Raw genomic sequence first — 24,190 nt, forward strand, 5'->3', positions numbered from 1 at the left:
GGCTGGTTATTGAACGTATTCAAAGCTAAGCAAGACAGATCTTTGATTGAAAAAGGAGTCAAGGATTACAAGGGGCAGGAAAGAAAGTAGAGTTAAGGCCACAATCAGATCAACCGTGATCTTATTGAATGGTAGAGCAGGATTGAGGGGCCGAACAATTCTATTTCTTATAAGAGGACATGTTCATCCTACTACCTATATGCATTCCCGAGCTTGCACTATGTAACTAAAGACAATGCTGATAAAACTATGCTGCATGTTTCGTCTGCATGCCACACAGCTGAAACTGCTCCAGTGAGTGGGAAATCTAAAAGTCCAAGAACCTCTGTTTCCCCTGGAACGTGGAACAGGAGGTGTGAACTATAAAGCAACTGGCACAGGAATTTGACAATTTCTGCACACTAGCAGGAGGAGCATATTTAAAAATTGTGCTTTCAAAGCAGTGCTTGCACAAATGTCAAGATGTAACAAGAATTTTATTCCTCTAAAGACAGAAAACCATAAGACAGGAGAGCAGAATTAGGCCAATCAGCCCATCGAGTCTGCTCTGCCATTCGATCATGTCTGATGTTTTTCTCATCCCCATTCTCCTGCCTTCTCCGCATAACCCCTGATCCCCTCATTAATCAAGAACCTATCTATCTCTGTCTTAAAGACACTCAGTGATTTGACCTCCACAGCCTTCTGCGGCAAGGAGTTCCTCTGATTCACCACCCTCTGGCTGAAGAAATTCCTCCTCAGATCTGTTTTAAAAGATCGTCCTTTCAGTTTAAGGCTGTGCCCTTGGATTCTAGTTTCTCCTACTTGTGGAAACATCCTCTCCACGTTCACTCTATCCAGGCCTCACAGTATTCTGCTAGTTTCAATTAGATCCCCCCATGTCCTTCTAAACCCCACCGAGTAAAGACCCAGAGTCCTCAGCAGCTCCTCATATGACAAGTCCATTCCAGGGATCATTCTTGTGAACCTCCTTTGGACCCTCTCCAAGCCCAGCACATCCTTCCTTAGATACAGGGCCCAAAACTGATCACAATATTCGAAATGGGGTCTGACCAGAGCCAATTAAAACAACACACAAATCTGGAATAAACACAGAAAATAGCTGGAAATATTCAACAAGGTCCCACAGGAATCAATGTCAGGACCTTTGCAGTTTGTGGTTTATATAAACGATTTAGACATGAATATAGGAGGGTTGATTCGTAAGTTCAAGGAGGATACAAAATTGGTGGGGTGGCGAATAGTGAGGATAGCCTTAGATTACAGAATGACATAGGCGGGTTAGTCAGTGGCAAATGGAATTTAATCAGGATTAAGTGTGAGGTGATGCACTTGGGCAGGACAAACGAGGCAAGGGAATACATGATGAACGGCAAGGCCCTGGGAAACACAGAGGATCAGAGGGACCGACCTTGGTATGCATGTACATCGGTCCCTTAAGTTAGCAGGGCAGGTGGATGAATTGGTTAAGAAAGGATATGGCATACTTGCTTTTATTAGCCTAGGCATAGAGTTTTAAGAACAGGGAGGTTATGCAGGAACTGTATAAACCGTTGGTTAGACCACAGCTAGCGTATGGTGTGCAGTTCTGGAATCCACATTATAGGAGGGATGTGATGGCACTGGAAAGGGTGCAGAGGAGATTGACCAGGATGTTGCCCAAGCTGGAGAGTTTTAGTTATGAAGAGAGACTGGATAGACTGGGGCTGTTTTCCTTGGAGCAGAGGAGGCATGATTGTGATGTATAAAATTATGAAAGACAGAGTGGACAGAAAGACATTTTTCCCCTTAATGGAGGGATCAATGACCCGGGGGCTTAAGGGGCAGGAAGTTTAGAGGGGATGAGGGGAAACGTTTTTTCACCCAGAGGGTGGTGGGAGTCTGGAACTCAATGCCTAAAAGGGAGGTGGAGGCAGAGGCCCTCATTTAAGAAGTATTTAGACGTGCAATTGCGATTCCACCATACAAGTGCTGGAAAATGGGATTAGAATAGTTAGGTTGTTTTTGACCGGCGCAGACATGGGCCAGTTTTTGACCGGCGCAGACGTGATGAGCCAAAGGGCCTTTTCTGTGCTGTAGACCTCTTATGCTGTGGAGGTCTGGCAGCAACTGTGGAGGGGCAAACAGAGTTAAATGTTTCAGGACAAGGACAATTAAGGTGTTAGCCTGTCTCAGTAATCAATAAAAATTACACACAAGTTATTTTTTTAAACCTGTATCACTGCCAAATAACAAAAGCATTGCAAAGACTCTAGACTGCCTACTCAATTAAAATTGTTAGAGTACAAGGTTCAAGCTTACAATAAGTCAACATGCGAACCACAAACTGCCTCTAATATTGAATATTAATGTTCCTAAGTGGCCTGGCTGACAGAAGGTGATATAGGTAGGGAAACATTTTTTGTTGCAGAAACAACTATGAGGTACACTGCAACACCCTAACCCTTGTTATGTAGAACTTCTCCAAGAGATGCTTATCCTAACTTGTGTATAGTGTGTATATAAAAAATTCACTCAAATAATCAGTGTAGACTTTTATACCAACTTCTTACAGTAAAACCTCAATGCATATATCCAAAGCAATGTTGCCTGCACCAAAAGCATAGCAAACACTTCAATATACAATACATATCATGCATATTTCAGCATCTGAAGGACAAGATATTAATACTCCATCTTTTAGTCAGTCAGGTTCATGGCTGCTTTGAACAAATCACATGGGATAGCTTTTAATCTGGTAAATTTCTCATCCAACCTACTCAACGGTTGTTCTCTGTAAACAGCAATATTTAGGCAGTGCTGGTTTATTTTATGACAAAGAGGTTTAACACAACAGTATATATTTTATAATAGCAGATTAAGTTCACTGAACTATTAAACAAACAGCAAATCCAATCAATTTAGGTTTACCAAATGGTGCCTGTTGTAACCATCTGGAAGACGTCAAGTTACTTTCAGACAGAATTTAACTGTAGTGGCACTGAAAGGTCAGTGTGATAAATCTTTTTTTTTTTTTTTTTAAAAGTTGCACCAGTGAAACAGAGTGTGAATGTAATTCAGATGTATGAATCATTTAGATGTGTTTTCCAGTCTAGCAAGAAATGGTATCTTGTCCATTAGCTGCTGTTCCTTACAAATCAACAATTCCCACCAACATGGCATCTAATTGCATCTTGAACAATGCCTGCATTTTGCCTCTACTGCCATTACCATCCCAAATATTGATTACTCTATGAAGAATTTCTTCCCGACATCAAATCCAAATTTCATTTTACCTGTTTGTACCCATGTTTTGTTATCCTGGTTTAATAACTGTCCAAGGTTTCAACCATTTCTATTCAACTCAAGATCATCTACACATTGCAGTAGTGAACAATTACTTCAGTGGAATGAAATATTTAAAAGGGCTTCATTCAAGGAGAACAATTCATAATTTTTTAAAACTTTCCTCATAATTCAATCCTCTTCAAAGTTATAATCAGCCTCTATACACAACTTCCAAGGCCCAAGATACTTTCTTTAATTCTGGTGAGATTTAAATGCAGTGTCCAAACAGCTGCCTGACCAAAGTTCTATACAGATTCAGCATGCTGGCCTGACAGTTATAGACTAATAATTTCACTTGGAACACTTTATTTTGCTCTTCCATGTCCAGGCATGGACAAAGTACATCATTCCCTTTCAGCCTCTCCTGCAAATGGTTTATATTATTTAATTTTGAATGTCCCCATTGTTTCTTTCATTGCACAAGACATATTTCTGTTGTTACAATTAATATCCGCAAGTGAGCAGAACCAAGTCCTTCTGCAACTATTTTGCTGCATCAGTATCGGTCTCCTCTCTTTACCCCGCAGGGTGGCAAAAGCCTCAAATCTGACAAACTTGGGTTTGTCTAAACCCAGGTCATTTATGTAGATCGAAGAGTGCAGAGGTCAAGTTTGATGTGTCGGGTGCTTTGGATCCATGGAACACATACAGGCTACCAACACTTAAAATAGAACACTATTTTATTAAGCTAGAAACTGTTGAACATCCTTTCACTGTGGGTTAACACGATGTTAGATTAAACTAAAGACCTATGCCTATCCTAACCAGTCTATGCACTCAGCACATGGTGAAGATCTGTGCTGTAAGCTCTGTCCTTCTGAGAGGCTGCATCCCGAATGAGCGGGAAAACTGATGCCCTCCGTCTTTATAGTGAGTGTGCTCTAACTGGTGATTGGCTGCGGTGTTGTGTTGATTGGTTTTGCTGTGTGTCCATCAGTGTGTGTGTCTGCACCATGATATACTGGTGTATATTATGACAAAGTTCACGAGATTACATTATATTCTGAGAAATCTTAGATTCTGAATTCAATACATTTCTCCAGTCCAACATCAATATCCCTATGCACTCCTTTACCCAGGATATGCAATGGCTTGAGTTTGTGCAGCAGTCTTTCATGGAAATTAAATGGAGTTCTAATATTGGGTTTTCACTTCCTCAGAAAAATCAAGATTAGTCAAGCAAGGCTTGCCTCTGATGAAACTATCGTGGATGCCACATATATTTTGAAATAGGTATTCAAATTTGTCCTGCACTATCAATTCCATTATACGCCTGTTACACCTTTTGCAATGACCTCTCCACATGAAATTGTACGCTTATAGAAAACGGACAAATGCAACATTGGAGAATGTGGCACTACAGAAAAATAATCATCCAGAAGAATGAAGGCAACACCAGGCAGATGCCAAATCAAGTCCCCTATACTCAGTCTGACAGAAAGCTTTTAGTTTCCAGAATAGATAAAACTTGAGAGGCAACAGACTTTGGACAAAAAAAAAAACCAACTTCCAACCCAAAGTGAAATATCAAGTTGCATGGATGGCAACTTTCACCATATACTGGATATGGCTATCCTATTCAAGTGAACAGCCATCATACAGGAAGATCCATTCTACACATTAACTGGGTTCAATAGCAGCATGGTGAAAAGATGTTGAGAAACCAACTGGGGAACAGGCTATTTTGGATCTAGTATTGTGTAATGAAAAAGGGTGAATAAATAACCTTATAGTCTCAAGGGTACAGTGATCATTATGATAACATTTAGTGAAGTCCAAAAGTATTATATCTGAAGAAAACACACAACGTAGAATTTACAGTGCAGAAGGAGGCCATTTGGCCCATCGCATCTGCACCGGCCCTCGGAAAGAACACCCTACTTAAGCCCACGCCTCCACCCTATTTCCGTAACCCAGTGACACCACCTAACCTTTTGGACACTAAGGGGCAATTTAGCATGGCCAATCCACCTAACCTGCATATCTTTGGACTGTGGGAGGAAACCGTAGCACCGGGAGGAATCCCACGCAGACACGGGGGAGAAAGTGCAAACTCCACAGTCACCCAAGGCCGGAATTGAACCCAGGTCCCTGGAGCTCTGAGACAGCAATGCTAACCATTGTACATAGGTATGAGAGGCAAGCTGATTAAAATAGATTAGCTCATGTTCTATACTCCTGCAGCCTTCAAAGTGCTTATGCTTATGTTCACCATCATGGCACATGAATAGAGACATGTTCTGCACTATAGATTCTATGAATTCTATGAAATGTTCAGGAACTGTCAATGTCATCTATGTACAATGTGTTGCAGAACAGTTAAATACAATTTTGATGCCCAGAAAATGATCAACTGGATTTCACTTGCAGATACAAGGTCAGAAATCTAAGTGATGCAACAAAAGTACCATCTTCTGTACTTGCCACCCAAATTAACTTCAAGATTGCAGCACTCCCATTCGGTTGCCAAGTCAGAAATTTATTACTACAACAGCAAAAAGATTGTAGATGTTGGAATCAAATAAAAACAGACCATGCAGAGAGAATAGACAAGTTAATATTTGAGGTAAGAATCACTGTCAGGTCTGGAAGACATTACAGTTAAGACAGCATTTCAAAATACGGAAAGAAATACACACAAGAATCACTTTCCCTTCCCCTTCCCTCTTCTTAAATGTTCATCTGTTTCCAAGCTTCTGCTTCACATTTACTGCTTTACAATGGTCAAAAAGGTCTTTGCACCGAAAAGTAAAAATATCACTTCCGTGTACAATTAACGTAGCATATTTTACAACAACCGGAGTATTTTTAAAAAACTTTACTTGTAGCCACACTGGAGTTACAGTCACACGATGTAAAGCTCAAAAATGTGAAACAGCTTTCCTGAAAACTGTTGTTTGCTGGAATTAAGTTGTCAAATTCAAGTTGATGTACTTCAGTAACACAAGTGCTGGCAACTACATCTCTGATGACATGTTACTTGTTTAAATACCAGTCCCCAGGTCAGCTTTAAAAAAGCTTTCAATTCCTTATAACTTAAAAAATAATTTTGGCCAACCATTTTTCTGATCCATTGAGAGTTGCACTAACCTTTGTTCAGCTCCTCAAAACCACCAAGGAACAATTAGAAATATAGTTCATCCCAAAATATCCTAATTAGGCAAATGATAATAAAAGCTAATCACAATACTTAGTAGAACCACTAATACAACAATTCAACAACCTGTAGTCCATCATATTCTTCACATAAAAGTGTACATTGACCTGATTTACAGGGACTGCCACTGGGAAATTTAATGGATGAAAAATGGGAAAAAGGCTCAACAATGCAAACACTTCTTTTGTGAGTTGCACCTAATCCACCCAACTAGAAATGAGGACTAAAAAGATGACGCAAGAATTCTACTTACAATGGCATATTCCTCTTCAATGAAATGTCTTCGCTATCAGAATCCTCATCTGTGCTGATAGTTGCATCGGAATCCACATTTTTTTCAATGTGTGAAAACAGTGCTTTTGAAAAACACGTATATTCAGAGAGTTCAGAGTTGATGGGATTTGGAATGAATCCAGCTTGCACACTGTCACTGTGTTTTATTCCAGCAAAATAGGCAGACTCTGTTCTTGAACTGGCAATTTTGTTAATTTCGGTCTGCCTTTGGGATTCTATCAAGTCTTGAATTGTGCACTGAACACGGCACTCAACATGCTTAGCCTGTATTAGCTGTAAGCGTTTTCTCAGTTGGTTGGCCTTTTTAACGATCTCTTGTTGTCTGCCAAGGCACTCATGCAGCAGAGTATCTGTTTCCGTTTCCCTTGTACTTGTGAAATTACTGAGCTGTTCTTCTTGTTTTCCCTGCTGGGCCGATTGCCTGGCACCATTCAATAAATTTCCAATCTGAATGGCATCTTCTGCTGGTACAGTATCGCAAGATTTGTTTGCTCTGGTTGGTTTCAACTCTACTTTTTGATGTGAAGTTATGTACCTGCGAGTGTTGAGGTTCACTGAAACTGAATTACAAGCCAATTTCATCTCACTAGCAGCGGTTAATACACCCTGACACTTCAAAGGACTGTTTTTCTGGGAGCTTAAATCTTTCATACCATTTTTATTACTACTAAGCTCTGCTTCAGGTACAACATACATTTTGCTAGCATTAGAAGCAGATGTTTGCTTAGTTCTATCGCACAATATTTTTTGGGGGGCAAAATTAACTGTGTTTTTGCAGAACAATTTCTTCCTACTATTGAAATTACATTTTAAAGATAGTATGTCTAATAGAGAATTAGCACTGGTTAGCAAAGCTGTATTGTTTGGGATTGAGGAATGCACAATTGCAGATCCATAAGGTACATGTTTTAGATCAGTTGCATCACTGCCAAGCCCATGTGCTGCAAATGGATGCACAAGTTGAGACCAAGCAGATTGTGTGTCACATTCCCCATTTAGCTTCTGTTCTGTAGCTGTGTTTTCCTCGTTCATAAATGTGTCAGGTTCAATGGAACTGGAAGGCAAGGAAGACGACGACAGCTGGAATCCATGTCCCTCTGTGGCAGTTTCAGTGAGAGCAGGAGCCATTGTAGCCATACAGTGTTGCCCCAAAAGCTCCACTGCTAAAAACAACGCTGCCCCTACAGAAGAGAATGAATAAAAAAACTCAATGGCACAGCAAAATATTTGAAACCCTCAGCTAACATAAGCCAAAAGGTACATTTAGACTTTACTAACACGCTTCCAGAACAGTTCCCTATATGCTAACATGCTTCCAGAATAGTTCCCTATAAACTTCGAACCAGTCAACACAAATATCTCAGGTATACAAAATTAATTTCAAGATAGCATTGTGTTGAACCAGTTTAAGGTGTCTGGCTATATCTTGTATTTGTTTATTATTTAAACTTTGAAAACATCTTATGTAAGTGTTTCCATATGGCACAAAGACGTATCAGTGAAAGAAAAGTCAAATGCACAGCACATGAATAAAATGACCAAATTTATTGTGTTGATGGAGATAACTGCGTGCAAGGATAGTTATCTTGCCCATGAAAGTGCTAATCAACTTCAAATGCAATATTCAGCCCATCAAGGATCAAAAAAAATAAACCTCTATCATGCTTTTAAACAAATTTATTGAGGATAAGATATTTCAGTTATGTAGAGTGACAGCTGGTATTTTTTTCTTCTTAGACAAAGTTAAGGGAGGGACATTTTAACATAGGTGTTTAAAAATCAGGAAGAATTTTTTTATATTTAAAAAAAAAGAGTAAATAGGAAAAAAAACTGTTTCCAGTGGAAAAAGGCAATTGGAAATTGCCAAAAGAGCAAGGTGACCTGAGCACTTCTTTAACAAAATGATCCTAATTGCATTGTTTGAAAGGGTAATAGAGCCAGATTTAAATGGTAACTTTCAAAAAGAAATTGGATAGATGCTCAAAAAGGAGAAAACAGTAGTGAAGAGTATAATTAGACAGCTCCTTCAAAGAAGTGGCACTGTGAGTCCATTGGCTGCCTTCTGTGCTACAAGATTCCAGGATTAAAGTCAGCCCAAGGACAAGCATCTTCTGCAGAAGCAGAATTCTACTTGACACTGTAGAAATCCAAACAATGCTGATATGCCATCAATTTCAAATCATTTATTTCAATAGAATTCATCTATGAGCCTAAAAGTAACCACTCATCTGACAACAGGGAAGGAAAATCATTACTGGCTGAGCATTGTGCTGTGTTCAAAATGGAAGGAGGTATCTGGGGAAAAGGCAACTCTGGATTGCAGGAAAAAAAATCAGTCTAATAGCCGTGGAACTTTTTTGGGAAGCAAGCAGCTATCCCAATGACCTGGGAAGGATGTAATCCAGAATAACGGGACTCTTACAGTTTGCAAATTCAAACTATTCTAACAGCGGGACCGTCATATGAGGAGATTGATTAGGTTGGGATTGTTCTTGCTGGAGTTCAGAAGAATGAGGGGTGAAATCTCAGAGGCTTATAAAATTTTAACGGGACTAGACAGGGTTGATGCAGGGAAGATGTTACCAATGATAGGTGTGTCCAGAACCAGGGGTCACAGTCTGAGGATTCAAGGTAAACCATTTCGGACAGATATAGGGAGACATTTCTTCACACAAGAGTGGTGAGCCTGTAGAATTCATTACCACAGGAAATAGTTGAGTCTAAAACTTTGAATATATTCAAGAGGTGGCTATAGCACTCTGGGAGAATGGGATCAAAGGCTATGGGGAGAAAGCAGGATTACGCTATTGAGTTGGATGATCAGCCATGATCGTGATGAATGGCGGAGCAGGCTCAAAGGGCCAAATGGCCTCCTCCTGCTCCTATCTTCTATGTAGTTATGTAATATAATTATAGAGCTGCCACTACTTGGAGCATCTTGGTTTACTCATTCATGGGGTGTGGGCGCAGGCTAGGCCAGCATTTATTGGATAGCTGTAGGTGGTGGGGTGCAACCTTCTTGAACCCCTGCAGGCCATGTGTTTTTAGGAACACCCACAGTGCTGTGAAGAAGGGAGTTCCAGGATTATGATCCAGCAATGGTGAAGGAATGGCAATGTAGTTTCAAGTCAGGACGGTGTATGGCTTGGAGATAGTGTGCTCTTATGTATCTATCACCCGTGTCCTTTTAGGTGACAGTGGTTGCGGGTTTGGAGGGTGCTGTCAAAAGAGACTTGGTGAGTTGCTGCAGTGCATCTTGCCATTGTGTGTCGACGGTGGAGGAAGCAAATGTTGAAGGTGGTGAATAGGGTGCAATCAAATGGGCTGCTTTGTCCTGGATGGAATTGAGCTTCTTGGGAGTTGCACTCTTCCAGGCAAGTTGAAAGTATTCCATCGCACTCCTGACTTGTCGGTGGTGGACAGGCTTTCGGGAGTAACGCCCCATAGAATTCCCAGCTTCTGACGTGCTTTTGTAACCATAGTATATAAATGACGAATCCAGTTTAGTTTCTGATCAATGGTAAACCCCAGAATGTTGACAATGACAAATTCAGTGACGGTGATGCCACTGAATGTCAAAGGGAGATTATTAGATTCTTTGCTATTGGAGATGGTCATTGCCTGATACTTGTGTGGCAGGAATGTTACTTGCCACTTATCAGCTCAAGTCTGAATATTGTCACGGTCTTGCTGCATATGGGGAAGGACTGCTTCCACATGAGTCGCAAATTGTGAACAATGTGCAATCATCCCCATTTAACCTTATGATGGAGGGAAGACCATTGATGATGCAGCGGCTATGGATGAGCCTAGGACTCTATCCAGAGGAACTCCAGCAGCGATGTCTCAGGACTGAGATGACGGCCATCAACCACATTCCTTTGTGCTCGGTAATGCGAGGTTTCCCAGATTCCTATTGGGCCCAGTTTTTCTATCACAATCGTTATGGCGCAGGAGGCGGCTACTCGGCCCATCGTGTCTGCACAGACTCTCCAAACGAGCATCATGACTTCGCAGGCCATTTCCTTGCCTTTTTTTCATCCTAGGGCTCCTTGATGCCATAATCTGTCAAAATACTGCCTTGATGTCAAAGGCAGTTACTCTCGCCTTTCAGCTACTTTGCCCATATATGGACCAAGGCTGTAACAAGGCCAGGAGCCGAACGGCCCTGGCACAGCCTAAATGGAGTGTCAGTAAACAGATTATTACGGAGTAATTTTGCTTGATTGCCCTGTCAATTATACTTGATCAAGAGTAGATTGATGGGACGATAATTTGTCAGGTTGGATTTGTCCTGCGTTGTGTGTACAGGACATACCTGGGCAATTTCTCACATTGCTGGATAGATGCCAGTGTTGCAGCTGTAGTGGAACAGCTTGGCTAGGGGCACAGCTAGTTCTGGACACAAGTCTTCAGTACAACTGTTGAAATATCGTCAGGGCCTTTGCAGTATCCAGTGCCTTCTTGATATCAAGTGGAGTGAATGAAACTGGCTGAAGACTGGCATGTGTGATGCTGGAGACCTCAGGAGGCAGAGATCTACTCAGCTGCAAATGTTTCAGCCTCGTCTTGGCTCCCTCATCATTGAGGATGGGGGTATTTGCGGAGCCTCCTCCTCCAGTTTGCTGTCAATTGTCCCTCACCATTCACAATGTAGCACAACTTAGATCTGCTCCGTTGATTGTGGGATCGCTTAGTTCTATGTTACAGACTGGAGAGAGTAGGGTTTAATTTCAACAGCCTTTATTTCTCCTCTCATCGCCCATCTGTAAACAGAAAAGGTATTTGTGATTTACCTCTGTGGTGGCACATTTTCTCAACCCCTCCATTTTGGTGTGATCCAATTGTCTATTAATAACTCCACAGTAAACTTGAGATAGGGTGAACTAAATGGGTTAGTGTATTTTTACACACTCAAACATGTGGTGCCAGGGGCTGGTAGAGATGTTCTAATCGATAACAGTGTAGGTGGGGATAGGCAGCCATTCACCTGAACAGAGCCCTTTTGCTGCTGTTGCTTGCCAGATGGATAAATGGCAGTGGTTTTTTTCAGTTCCAGAAGACACTTTTCTAACAACTTGGGGGCTGGGGGGTGGAGAGGCGGCCAGAGTCAAAGGCAGGCAATTTGACGCCTTTTGCCCAGTTTTAAAAAATATTAGCCAAAATATCTGTATATGTGTTTAAAAACATAGCTTGAGATTTTAAGCCGTGGAACATCTATCGTTTGCTGTTTCAACTGTTTGGCATGCAAAGTTTTGAAGTTTCACTTGGTTGACATCTCATTTTTTAGTATGCCAAATGCTGCTCCTGGTATACCCGCCTGCAAACTTCAGTGAACCAGGATAAAAGCCACTTTCCAAAATGGTGCTTCGAAAATATGTTCTTTCTTCCTCAACCGTAATTTCCCACCTACAGTTGTGGACAGGGCCCTCAACAGTGTGCGGTCCATCTCCCGCGCCACTCCCCTCGCCCCCTCCATTCCCTCCCAGAACAAGGATAGAGTCCCCCTCGTTCTCACATTTCATTCCACCAGCCTCCGTATGCAAAGCATAATCCTCCACCATTTTCGCCAACTCCAGCGTGATGCCACCACCAAACACATCTTCCCTTCACTCCCTCTGTCAGCATTCCACAGAGACTGTTCCCTCCGAGACAACCTAGTCCACTCCTCCACCATACCCAGTACCTCTCCCATCACCCATTGCACCTTCCCATGCAATCGCAGAAGGTGTAACACCTGTCCCTTTACCTCTTCCATGCTTAACATCCCAGGCCCAAAACACTCATTCCAGGTTAAGCAGCGTTTCACTTGCATCTCTTCCAATTTGGTCTACTGCATTCGCTGCTCCCAATGTGGTCTCCTCCATATTGGAGAGACCAAATGCAGATTGGGTGATCGCTTTGCTGAGCATCTTTGGTCTGTGTGCATTCAGGACCCTGATCTTCCTGTTGCTTGCCATTTTAACAATAGACCCCGCTCCCATGCCTACATGTCTGTTCTTGGCCAGCTGCAAATGTTCCAGTGAAGCTCAACGCAAACCGGAGGAACAACATCTCACCTTATGGTTAGGCACGCTATAGCCTTCCGGCCTGAACATCGAATTCAACAACTTCAGGTGATCAGCTCTACCCCACCTTGACCCATTTGTTTTCATCCCATTTCATTTTAACTGTCTTTTTACCATTTCTTTCTTTCTTAATATATATTTAATTTCCCCCCCCCCCCCCCCCAATCTTATCCACCTTTCTCCTCTTTGCTTCCCCCTTCCCCCTCCCCCCACATCTACGGTTCATCCTCTGATGTTAGTTTCTCTGCTGTTTGACCTTCCACATATTTTGTTTTCTCTTGGGACCGCCATTAACACCCTTACCCCTAGTTTCTGTGGCCATTAGCACCCGGTTTCCCTGGGTTTCTGTGGCTATGACTCATCTTTCATTCTCACTCCACAGTATAAATATTTCCCACTTTCTCTGTCGGTTAGCTTTGACAAAGAGTCATCGGACTCGAAACGTTAGCTCTTTCCTCTCCCTACAGGTGCTGCCAGGCCTGCTGAGATTTTCCAGCATTTTCTCTTTCATTCATTGAACCAGGGTTGATCCCCTGGCTTGATGATCATTCCAGAGTGAGGGATATGTCAGGCCATGAGGTTACATACGGTGGTTGTGTACAATTCTGCTGCTAATGGTGCACAGCACCTCATGTAAGCCCTGCTTTAAGATCTGTTTGAAATCATCCCATTTAACATAGTGGCTGTGCAACACACGATGGAGGACATCCTTAATGTGAAAAAGGGCTTCATCCCCACAAGGACTGTGTGGTAGCCACTTCTACCAATACTGTCATGGACAGCTGCATCTGCGACAGGTAGATTGGTGAGGACGAATAGCTTTTGTCTTTATTAGGTCCCTTACCACCTGAAGACAAGTGATTCAGCGGCCTCAGTTCGCTCGAGCGAGAAGAGGCCGGTGAATAACCAGAGGCTGAAAACGAGAACCTTATCGGATGCCAAAGCGTTTACGATGCAACTGGCCCACTCCCGTAGACGAAATTGGGATCCCGCCGTAGTGTGGTGAAAAATCGATAATTACCACTTTAAAGCACTATTTCCATACAATTAACAGGAGCCACTCCATATCCAACGGCCTTCTGTGATCCAGTCCCTTCCCCAGCAAGGCGCCGATTAGTACTCCCTTTGAAAACCGCGAACCTGGCGGAAGGGCTGCTGCGGGGACACTAAGCTGGTGAATAGCCATCTTCGCTCATGGGCAATGAGCCCAGGACCACTGGGTTTGCTGTCCCTGTGCTAGGAGGGGCATTGCGGGGTTGGAAGGGGGGGGGGGAAAATGAGAATAGGGGAGTGCAGCCGTGCATGACAATCCCTGGATTGTTCTACCCGTTCCGGGGACCTAGATTAGCACTGTGGCTTCACAGCGCCAGGGTCCCAGGTTCGATTCCCTGCTGGGTCACGGTCTGTGTGGAGTCTGCACGTTCTTCCAGTGTCTGCGTGGGTTTCCTCCGGGTGCTCCGGTTTCCTCCCACAGTCCAAAGACGTGCAGGTAGGTGGATTGACCATAATAAATTGCCTATTCTGACCAAAAAAAGGTTAGATGGGGTTATTGGGTTGCGGGGATAGGGTGGAAGTGAGAGCTTAAGTGGGTCGGTGCAGACTCGATGGGCCGAATGGCCTCCTTCTGCACTGTATGTTCTATGTTCTAGTCCCTGCCTGTCTGCCCAACCACCCATAATGACCATGGAGGCCTCTGGCAGTGCGGCTGATGGTTATTGCTAATGGGGAATTGGCAATCGTGGTTAAGTGAGCACACATCCCAAGTGGATCCCCATGGGTGGGCGGGCTACATAGCATATGGGGCTCATTGCCTAGGATCCCAATCACACCTTGATGCATGGACATAGTGCTTGAACACTGTGGGTGGCAGAACCACAGATGCAGCAGCCAACCTCCGAACACCGAGGGGAGGGGCCTCAGCTCCAGGCACATGTCCGCAGCTGGTGTGCGGCGACCTTCTGTTTGGGCGTCTGGGGGGGGTCCAGGTTTGCAGTCCGTTGGGAAGTCCCGCCGATACGGGGTGCGCGCGGGAAAGGCCTATGTCTGGGGGGTTGGGTCACGGGATTGGTGCTCGGCCTGCATCGAGGAACAAAGAGCCAGATGCGCCATACTGGTTGTGTGAGGGCTTTTGTCTCGTACAACTGTACCCACCCACCGCCCTGAACGCGCACTCTACTTCTGACCCCCGCTCCCAGTGCACTCTCAATGACCCTCGATGTGCTTGGCCATCCTTGCTCTCACGCTGCATCTAGGTGTACCCCAGGATGCACATCAGCGATGGAGGCAGCCAGCTGCTTACCACGTCATATGGCCTTCGATGCCCCTGGTCAGTGTCCCCTGGGGGCTCTGAGGCTGGAGGGCCCCAGTGCACTTGACGGTGGCACATGCACAGCCATGCCACCCTGTTCTGGGTGTTGACCCCGAGACACGGCGTCGTCAGAGGTGTGGAACACAGGGGAACTGCTGGCTACCGTCGCCAGTCCATAGGATGGGTCCGTGTTGCCACCTGGAACCGTCTTCCCAGTCCGGGTCCATAGGGGCACTGGGGATCATCTCAGGACGGAGGGTAGCTCGATTGAGCCCCAGCTACCCCTGCGTCAACTGGCTATGCCAGCCCTGGCAGCTACCCAATGTCTGCACCATCATGTCGATGCCCTTGACAATGCTCCTCAGTAACTGGGACACACTCTGCAGTGGCTTGGCAATGCCCACCTGCGACTGGCACATGCTCTGCAGCGTCTCACCCATTCCCATCCGAGACGGGGATATGCATGTCCTGAAGTGCCTCAACGACTGGCGCTGGGTCATGTCCCCCAGCAAGTCACAGTCTACGGAGGCCCTCAGCCATGGCCGTCACTGACTTAACCATGCCTTGGACATCTCCACTAATGCTGCTGACATTGTGCTGGAGTGTCACTGTATTCTCCATCTTAATGCCCCGGCAGCACCCTAAAGTTTGCATCAGCTCCGGGCAAACCTGTTCCAGAGGCTCAGCATCTGACTGGGACCCAGCAGGTCTTAGGATACAGAAGGCCTCTTTCTGCTGACTTGCCTGATGTGCATCAGCAACTGTGAGGTGCTCACCAGAATGTGCCCCAGAAGCCGAACCACTAATGTTGCCCACGGTGCGTGATCTGCACTGGTGGAAGGTGGGGATGATAGATATGACGCATTGATGGGTACATCCTCGCAGTTCTCCTCCTAGGTGGTCTCATGGGAGGCAGGGTGGGGGACAACCCCGGATGGGCAGCGCCATCAGCTGGAGGTCCTGCGGGAGAATGAACACGCTCAGTGGAAGGGATGGTTCAGTCTGAATGATATTAACAATTCACGTGTGACAGGTCCTCCGAGTGGGGCCCGGTGTATCCTCACCCACGTGGCGTGCGCCGACCTCCGCGTTGGTGACTGCTCTGTCCTCGTGACCTGCAGGGCCCATTCCTCAAAGTTGGTGAGGATTCTTCTGTCCAGCACCCCGCCGCCAGTCTGGGCCCTCCCTCTCGACGGTTGAGACAGCTTCTCATGCGGTGACAGAGGGCATTTTTAGCTGCACATGTGGTTCACTATGGTGATTCGGGGGGAGGGGGGGGGGGGTGACTCACATGTAGGTCGTTGACCATCCTGTAGCACTGGAGGCCAGTCTTCCTGGTCACGCTTCCCGAGCTGACAGCCTGTACCACTTCATCCCAGGTGGCACTGGCTGTCCCGCGGTTCATCCTTGGGGGAAACAAGACATCCCTCGTGGCCTCGACAGAATCTAGGAGCCTCCTCTGGTCCGGGTCTCCAAATCCTGGGGTTGGACATCTCAGCGCCATGGCTGCGAGCTGCGTGCAGATGGCTGTGAAAGAGCAGTTTAACTGCTGCGCAATCTTGTTAGTGGGTGTCTGGCGAGCGTGGTCCCGGCAAATCTGCTGGCCAGCCTTCATTTGCGGTGTTGGGCCTCGTTAAGTGGACCAATTAACATTGTATTGCACTTCCAACCAAGCACTTGGAAGCTAATGGCAGTTCCCATTTGCTACCACACTTAAAGATCTTTCTGGAGAATCGTGCCCTAATGTAGAACTTATGTCCTTCAGGACTCAGCCAGCAGTGGTGCTGTCAAGCCACTCCTGGTGGTGGACATTGAACTCCTCTACCTAGACTGCTTTATGTCCTTGCTACCCTTCGTGTTTCCTCAAAGTGGTATTCAGCATGGAGTTCTGGGTGGGGAAGTAGGCAGGTCAGTGATCAGCAGAGAGTTCCTTACCCATGTCTGATTTGTTGTCATGCGACTTCATGGGGCCAGTGTCAATGTTGAGAACACCCAGGCAACTCCATCCTGACAGTAACCATTGTGCCACCACCTCTGGTGGGTCTGTCCTGTTAGTGGGATGGTGACGGTGGTGCCTGCAGCATTCTGTGAGGTATGATTCCATGAGCATGGCAATGTCAGGCTATTGGTTGACTAGTCTGTCAGACAGTCCTCCCAATTTTGGCACAAGTTCCCAGATGTTCACAAGGAGGGATTTGCAAGTTCGACAGTTTTGTAAAAAAAAGTAAATTTAGTGTGCCAAATTCTTTTTCCAATTAAGGAGAAATTTAGCATGGCCAATCCACCTACCCTACACATCGTTTTGGTGAGGGGGTGAGACTCAAGCAGACACGGGGAGAATATGCAAACTAACCTGGGTCCTTGGCGCTGTGAGGCAGCAGCGATAAGCACTGTACCACCGTGCTGCCCACAAGATCGACAGAAATGAATGTGTTGTCATCATTTCTAGTGCATAGGTTGATGCTGGGCCGTCTGTCTTTTTTTGCTCGTTTTAGAATTTGCAGCAGTTATGTACAACTGAAATTTGCTAAACCATTTCAAAGAACGTTTTCAAGAATCAGCCATATAGCTATGGGTTTTTAAAGAATTTGTTCATGGGGTGTGGGTGTCGCTGGCTGGGCCAGCATTTATTGTCCGTCCCTGAGGGCATTTAAGAGTCAATCACATTGCTGTAGATCTGGAGTCACAAGTAGCTCAGGCCAGGCAAGGACAGTGGATTTCCTTCCCTAAAGGACATTAGTGAACCAGATGTTTTTTTACGACAATCAACAATGGTTTTATGGTCATCATTTTTTTTATTGAATTCAAATTTCACCATCTGCCATGGAGGGATTCAAATACGGGTCCCCAGAGCATGACTCTGGATTACTCGTTCAGCGACAATACCACTACGCCACTGCCTCCCCCAAATCACATGCAAGGGAGAGCAGGCAAGGATGGCAGATTTGCTTCCCTAAAAGGTTATTAGTGAACCAGATCGGTTTTCACGACAAACAATAATTCTGGGGTCACCATACAACTTTTTTTTTTAAATTCAAGATTTATTAATTGAATTTAAATTCCACCAGCTGCTGTGGTGGGATCTGAATCCATGTCACCAGACCATTAGCCGGTGTCTCTGAACATTTACAAATAAATATTTCCGTTCTCCCCTCGTGCCTTCAGCATTCCCATTCATTCTGACAACACTTTGAAACACCAGCTGATTAATCACTGAAATTACAGTTCAGGATATTATAATCTGACCTGGCTATGTCATGAAAATGAACAGAACAATTCTATGACTGAAGCACATCAGGAGAGTTATACGATTCCAAATATACACATCTTCCTGGCCCACCAGAGGTGCTACTGGAAAGCCCAGAAAGCTGTTAAATGTCTAATTGGAAGAGGAGGTGCAATCCTCCAGACAAAGCAGCCTGTTTGATTTGCACTCCGTCCACCACCACCACCACACAGTGGCAGCAGTGTGTACCATCTACAAGATGCACTGCAGCAACTCACTAAGGCTCCTTCAACAACATCTTCCAACCCACAAACTCTATAAGGAGGACACGGGTAACAGGATGCATGGGAATATCACCACCTCCTCTTCAAACCACACACCATCCTGACATGGAACAATATCACTGTCGCTGGGTCAAAATCCTGGTACTCCCTTCCTCACCGCACTTTTCACCTACGCATAAACTGCAGCAGTTAAGGTGACAGCTCACACCACCTTTTCAAGGGCAATTAGGGACGGGCAATAAAAATGCTGGCCTAGCTAGCATCACCCACACCCCGTGAATTAATAAAAAAGAGCAGTTACATTATAAAGGCAAGTATCAGTGTCAAGTTTCAATCCTCAGTGTTTTGGCTTAGGATACATAACCAGTAATGCCAACTCTTTCGGTGGATATCACATTTTCATTACATTTGCTTCCAATCTGCACAACATCACATAAATTATACCAAATCTTATTAAAACAATCGTGCAATATCTTTTGAATCACCATGTTACTGTAATCAAGGCAGCCAAAAGATTTAAATCTATTCCCCACGTCCCCCTCCCACCACATTAGTGTACCAAATATAAATTCACTAATCAATTTCTTAGAAAGTTACAGACAGGAACTATTTCAAGATATACAATTTAGTCCGTTAAATACTTTTTCACAAAAAGATGTACTCTTGACTGGAACAGTCGATAAACAAGTTATGCTTCCTGAGATTTCTATACTGGTTAGTGAGTAAATTCGACACAAATGCTAAAAAAAAAAGTGTAAAACTGGGCGCATTTGGCGACATAAATAGTTTACCTGCGTATGTCTACTCTTCTATTTCCCAGAAAATTACCATAGAGCAAAAAAAAATCACTCGGCTTTTCTTTTAAAGACCTTCACCTGTGAAAGGCCCCGCCCTCCCGCCCGGCTAATCCCAAATCCCTTTCAAGTATTTATCCAGCTCCATTTTGAAAATGATTAAATCTGCTGCTGCCACCATTCTCCTGTCCTCCCTGCCCCGGTTGGGGTCTCGCTTTAACGCGGTGTTGAGAGTGGGAATGACCTGATGGAGTGATCAGGGTTCACGGCCCACAATCAGTTAGCCCGGGGAGAGGGTCTGGCCGCCGTGTGTGTGTGTCCCAGTTTGTGACTGGTCTCCGGACTGGTCTCTCCCTCCCTCCCAATTCTGTCTCATCCCCTCGCTGACTGAGGCTGGCGGAGCGCGAGCGCGTCAGTAAATCTTACCACGTGACCCTGCCGCGCTAGACCCCGCCTGTTCACCCGGGGGGGGGGGACTCGCCGTCGGCTCCTCTCAGCACGTAAACTCCCAACAGTTCGGTCCCTTCCGTCGTAAACACTCCCCAACAGTTCGGTCCCAACTTTTAAAAAAAATAAAAATCGGTTGACGACGAAACACACCCGCCACTTCTCCCACACTTTATATGTTAAACGAAGGCATTACGACGTTTCCGCACACAAATGGCGCCGGTTGCCTTTACACGAGAGCCTCCAGCAGCCCGGCGCACTCGCTGCCCACAGCTGTTGTTGTTGTTGTCTTCTTCTCTTCCCCCAACCGCTTCCGTCACAGTCACTTCCAGCCGTGGGGGGCGGGGAAAGCAGGCCGGCCAGTGACGTGCGGTTGATTGATGCTCCACCACAGCCACTCGCAAGATTCCGTGCTCCGCGTGTGACCAATCGCGGCTGGGAAGGGGGCGGCGGGAGGTCAAAGCGGCCAGTTCTCTCAACGCCCCCCCCCCCCCCCCCAGCGATGGCCAGTTCTACCCCCCCCCCCCAGCGATGGCCAGTTCTACCCCCCCCCCCCCCCAGCGATGGCCAGTTCTACCCCCCCCCCCAGCGATGGCCAGTTCTACCCACCCCCCAGCGATGGCCAGTTCTACCCACCCCCCAGCGATGGCCAGTTCTACCCCCCCCCCCCAGCGATGGCCAGTTCTACCCCCCCCCCAGCGATGGCCAGTTCTACCCCCCCCCCCCCCAGCGATGGCCAGTTCTACCCCCCCCCCCAGCGATGGCCAGTTCTACCCCCCCCCCCCCCCAGCGATGGCCAGTTCTACCCCCCCCCCCAGCGATGGCCAGTTCTACCCCCCCCCCAGCGATGGCCAGTTCTACCCCCACCCACCCCCCCCAGCGATGGCCAGTTCTACCCCCCCCCCAGCGATGGCCAGTTTTACCCCCCCCCCCCAGCGATGGCCAGTTCTACCCCCCCCCCCCCAGCGATGGCCAGTTCTACCCCCCCCCCAGCGATGGCCAGTTCTACCCCCACCCCAGCGATGGCCAGTTCTACCCCCCCCCCCCAGCGATGGCCAGTTTTACCCCCCCCCCGCGATGGCCAGTTTTACCCCGACCCCCAGCGATGGCCAGTTCTACCCCCCCCCCCCAGCGATGGCCAGTTCTACCCCCCCCCCAGCGATGGCCAGTTCTACCCCCCCCCCCAGCGATGGCCAGTTCTACCCCCCCCCCAGCGATGGCCAGTTCTACCCCCCCCCCAGCGATGGCCAGATCTACCCCCCCCCCCCCAGCGATGGCCAGATCTACCCCCCCCCCCCCCCCAGCGATGGCCAGTTCTACCCCACCCCCCCAGCGATGGCCAGTTCTACCCCCCCCCCCAGCGATGGCCAGTTCTACCCCCCCCCAGCGATGGCCAGTTCTACCCCCCCCCCAGCGATGGCCAGTTCTACCCCCCCCCCCCCCAGCGATGGCCAGTTCTACCCCCCCCCCCCCAGCGATGGCCAGTTCTACCCCCCCCCCCCCAGCGATGGCCAGTTCTACCCCCCCCCTCAGCGATGGCCAGTTCTACCCCCCCCCCAGCGATGGCCAGTTCTACCCCCCCCCCAGCGATGGCCAGTTCTACCCCCCCCCCAGCGATGGCCAGTTCTACCCCCCCCCCAGCGATGGCCAGTTCTACCCCCCCCCCCAGCGATGGCCAGTTCTACCCCCCCCCCAGCGATGGCCAGTTCTACCCCCCCCCAGCGATGGCCAGTTCTACCCCCCCCCCCCCAGCGATGGCCAGTTCTACCCCCCCCCCCCAGCGATGGCCAGTTCTACCCCCCCCCTCAGCGATGGCCAGTTCTACCCCCCCCCCCCCCCAGCGATGGCCAGTTCTACCCCCCCCCCCCAGCGATGGCCAGTTCTACCCCCCCCCCAGCGATGGCCAGTTCTACCCCCCCCCCCAGCGATGGCCAGTTCTACCCCCCCCCCCCCAGCGATGGCCAGTTCTACCCCCCCCCAGCGATGGCCAGTTCTACACCCCCCCCCCCAGCGATGGCCAGTTCTACCCCCCCCCCCCAGCGATGGCCAGTTCTACCCCCCCCCCCCCAGCGATGGCCAGTTCTACCCCCCCCCCCCAGCGATGGCCAGTTCTACCCCCCCCCCCCCCCCCAGCGATGGCCAGTTCTACCCCCCCCCCCCCCCCCCCCCAGCGATGGCCAGTTCTACCCCCACCCCCCAGCGATGGCCAGTTCTACCCCCCCCCCCCAGCGATGGCCAGTTCTACCCCCCCCCCCCAGCGATGGCCAGTTCTAACCCCCCCCCCCAGCGATGGCCAGTTCTACCCCCCCCCCAGCGATGGCCAGTTCTACCCCCCCCCCAGCGATGGCCAGTTCTACCCCCCCCCCCCCAGCGATGGCCAGTTCTACCCCCCCCCCCCCCCAGCGATGGCCAGTTCTAACCCCCCCCCCCCCCCAGCGATGGCCAGTTCTACCCCCCCCCCCCCAGCGATGGCCAGTTCTACCCCCCCCCCCCCCAGCGATGGCCAGTTCTACCCCCCCCCCCCCCCAGCGATGGCCAGTTCTACCCCCACCCCCCCCAGCGCAGACGGTACTTCTTCGGTCACCTTAACAATAACCTCCTGGCCTTGCAAGTCCCACTTATCGAACATGAAAGGTCATGGGATCTGAAACATTAATTCGGTTTCTTCTCTCCACAGATGCTGCCGGAGCTACTGAATATTCCCGATATTTTGTGTTTTTATTTCAAATACTCATAGTGGATTTACTTATTTTTAAAGTTAAGCCCCCCCCCCCCCCCGCCCCCAGCACCTGTTCAGTTAAACCTGGCAACTGCAGTGGGAATAATTATTAAAATAACAGGCACCAAGTACAAACTTTTAAACAAATAGAACGAAACGTTAATCATTGGAAATAAATATATACACACATTTAAAAAGTGCTGCACTAAAAGATGACCGTATAGGCAATTATATCCTTTAAATTTGGGATACAATCCTCAGCCGCAAATTCAACCTTCGATTGTTTGCCAAGTGTGTAATTTTCCATCCGGTAAACCATACAAATGGTTTGAGATACTCTACATTGAGCAGCAGCAACTCCTTAATTAGAATCCCTACATAGAAATTAAAACTTAGCTACACATTCAGCGCGTGATACAACAAAACATAAATGCTTAAGATATACTTACCAGAACTTGACCTTGGTGTGAGCAATCAAATTTTAAGAATTGTCGCAATGAACACTATATCCAGCCACATTTACAATCACCATGCACATTGGTTCTGACTCGGGTATAAAAGGGTACAATATAAAGCATGGAGCTTTGGCTCCATTATTTAAAACTAATTAATAAATGGACCAAAGGTTCTCTTAAAAACAACCTCGATTTAAATTACTTTTCGACCGGAAAGGGATAGGAATTTCAAAAGAAACTCAACACCCTTTAAAACGTGCTACATACATAATGATCGAAGTTTATGTCTCCTTACGACAAAATCACATTTAAAATAAATATTAGGGCCAAATTACTCATGAACACTGAGTAACCGTTCCGGTCAGAGCAAGGTTGTTTTACTCATACGATTTCTTGTCTTGGTTGTCCTGAGCCGTCCTTGGACAATGTAATGTGGCTCAATTGATAATTAACGAATTTCTGTGGATTCCGTTAAAGAACAGGACATAAAACCCAATCGTTCTTTAAAATCCGTTCAAATTATTCGTTCCACCGCTTGGTTCTGATCAGGTCTCAGCATCAGAGCCGTGAACCGGAAAATACACGGGTCCCAAATCAATAGTAATGTTTTTTTCCGGCCAGGAAATGTATTCCGACGGTGCCTTCTGGTGCACATAGAATGCCACCCTGCCCCCTGCCCAAGAAGAAGAATAGATTCTGCATATAGATGAAGTGCCAGGAATGAAAATCAGGGAAAAACACAAAATGGAAATGCAAATCGTCCATCGGTGGCTGCAAACTAGGATAATCAATGCATAATCTAGAAATCTCAGTTGACCGCTCCTGTAACAGCGATGTTGGTGGCCCTGGAGGGATAGCGCGAAGAATTTGGAGGCCTTCTGCATTCAGCAGGCTCTTTAGGTGTTAACTGCACACTTGGAAATTAGATTACGATGTAGTTTTGTTTTGTGCCTTTTCAATTAATTTGAGAATTTCAAAGTGTGTTTTATTAGTGGTGCCTTCCTCGGATTGAGGTTATTGGATTACCCAGTGCCATTTTATTTGGTCCAAATTAAACATTCCCATTCGCTCTCGCTCTCTTCCAATCTGCAAATGCCTTATCTAAACTTCT

At 47.0% G+C, this 24,190-nt stretch overlaps 1 protein-coding gene across 6 annotated transcripts in view; it reads right to left on the reverse strand.

The window, feature by feature from the left end:
- kansl1l (KAT8 regulatory NSL complex subunit 1-like) overlaps positions 1–20,224 on the reverse strand; it is a 149,413-nt gene extending 129,189 nt beyond the window's left edge. For 2 of the 6 annotated variants that reach the window (XM_072484074.1, XM_072484084.1), the window contains exons 1-2: positions 19,885–20,223; positions 6,738–7,959 (exon numbers count right to left, since the gene is read on the reverse strand). In XM_072484074.1, the coding sequence (XP_072340175.1) occupies positions 6,738–7,915 (1,178 nt within the window). In that variant the 5' untranslated portion in view covers positions 7,916–7,959; positions 19,885–20,223. Of the gene's footprint in view, positions 1–6,737; positions 7,960–19,884 lie in introns of all 6 variants that reach the window. The other 4 variants (XM_072484057.1, XM_072484049.1, XM_072484067.1 and 1 more) reach the window with 4 other exon arrangements.
- Between the last annotated feature and the right edge of the window lie 3,966 nt (positions 20,225–24,190).

Source organism: Scyliorhinus torazame, chromosome 2, assembly GCF_047496885.1.
Source record: "Scyliorhinus torazame isolate Kashiwa2021f chromosome 2, sScyTor2.1, whole genome shotgun sequence".
NCBI lineage: Eukaryota > Metazoa > Chordata > Chondrichthyes > Carcharhiniformes > Scyliorhinidae > Scyliorhinus > Scyliorhinus torazame.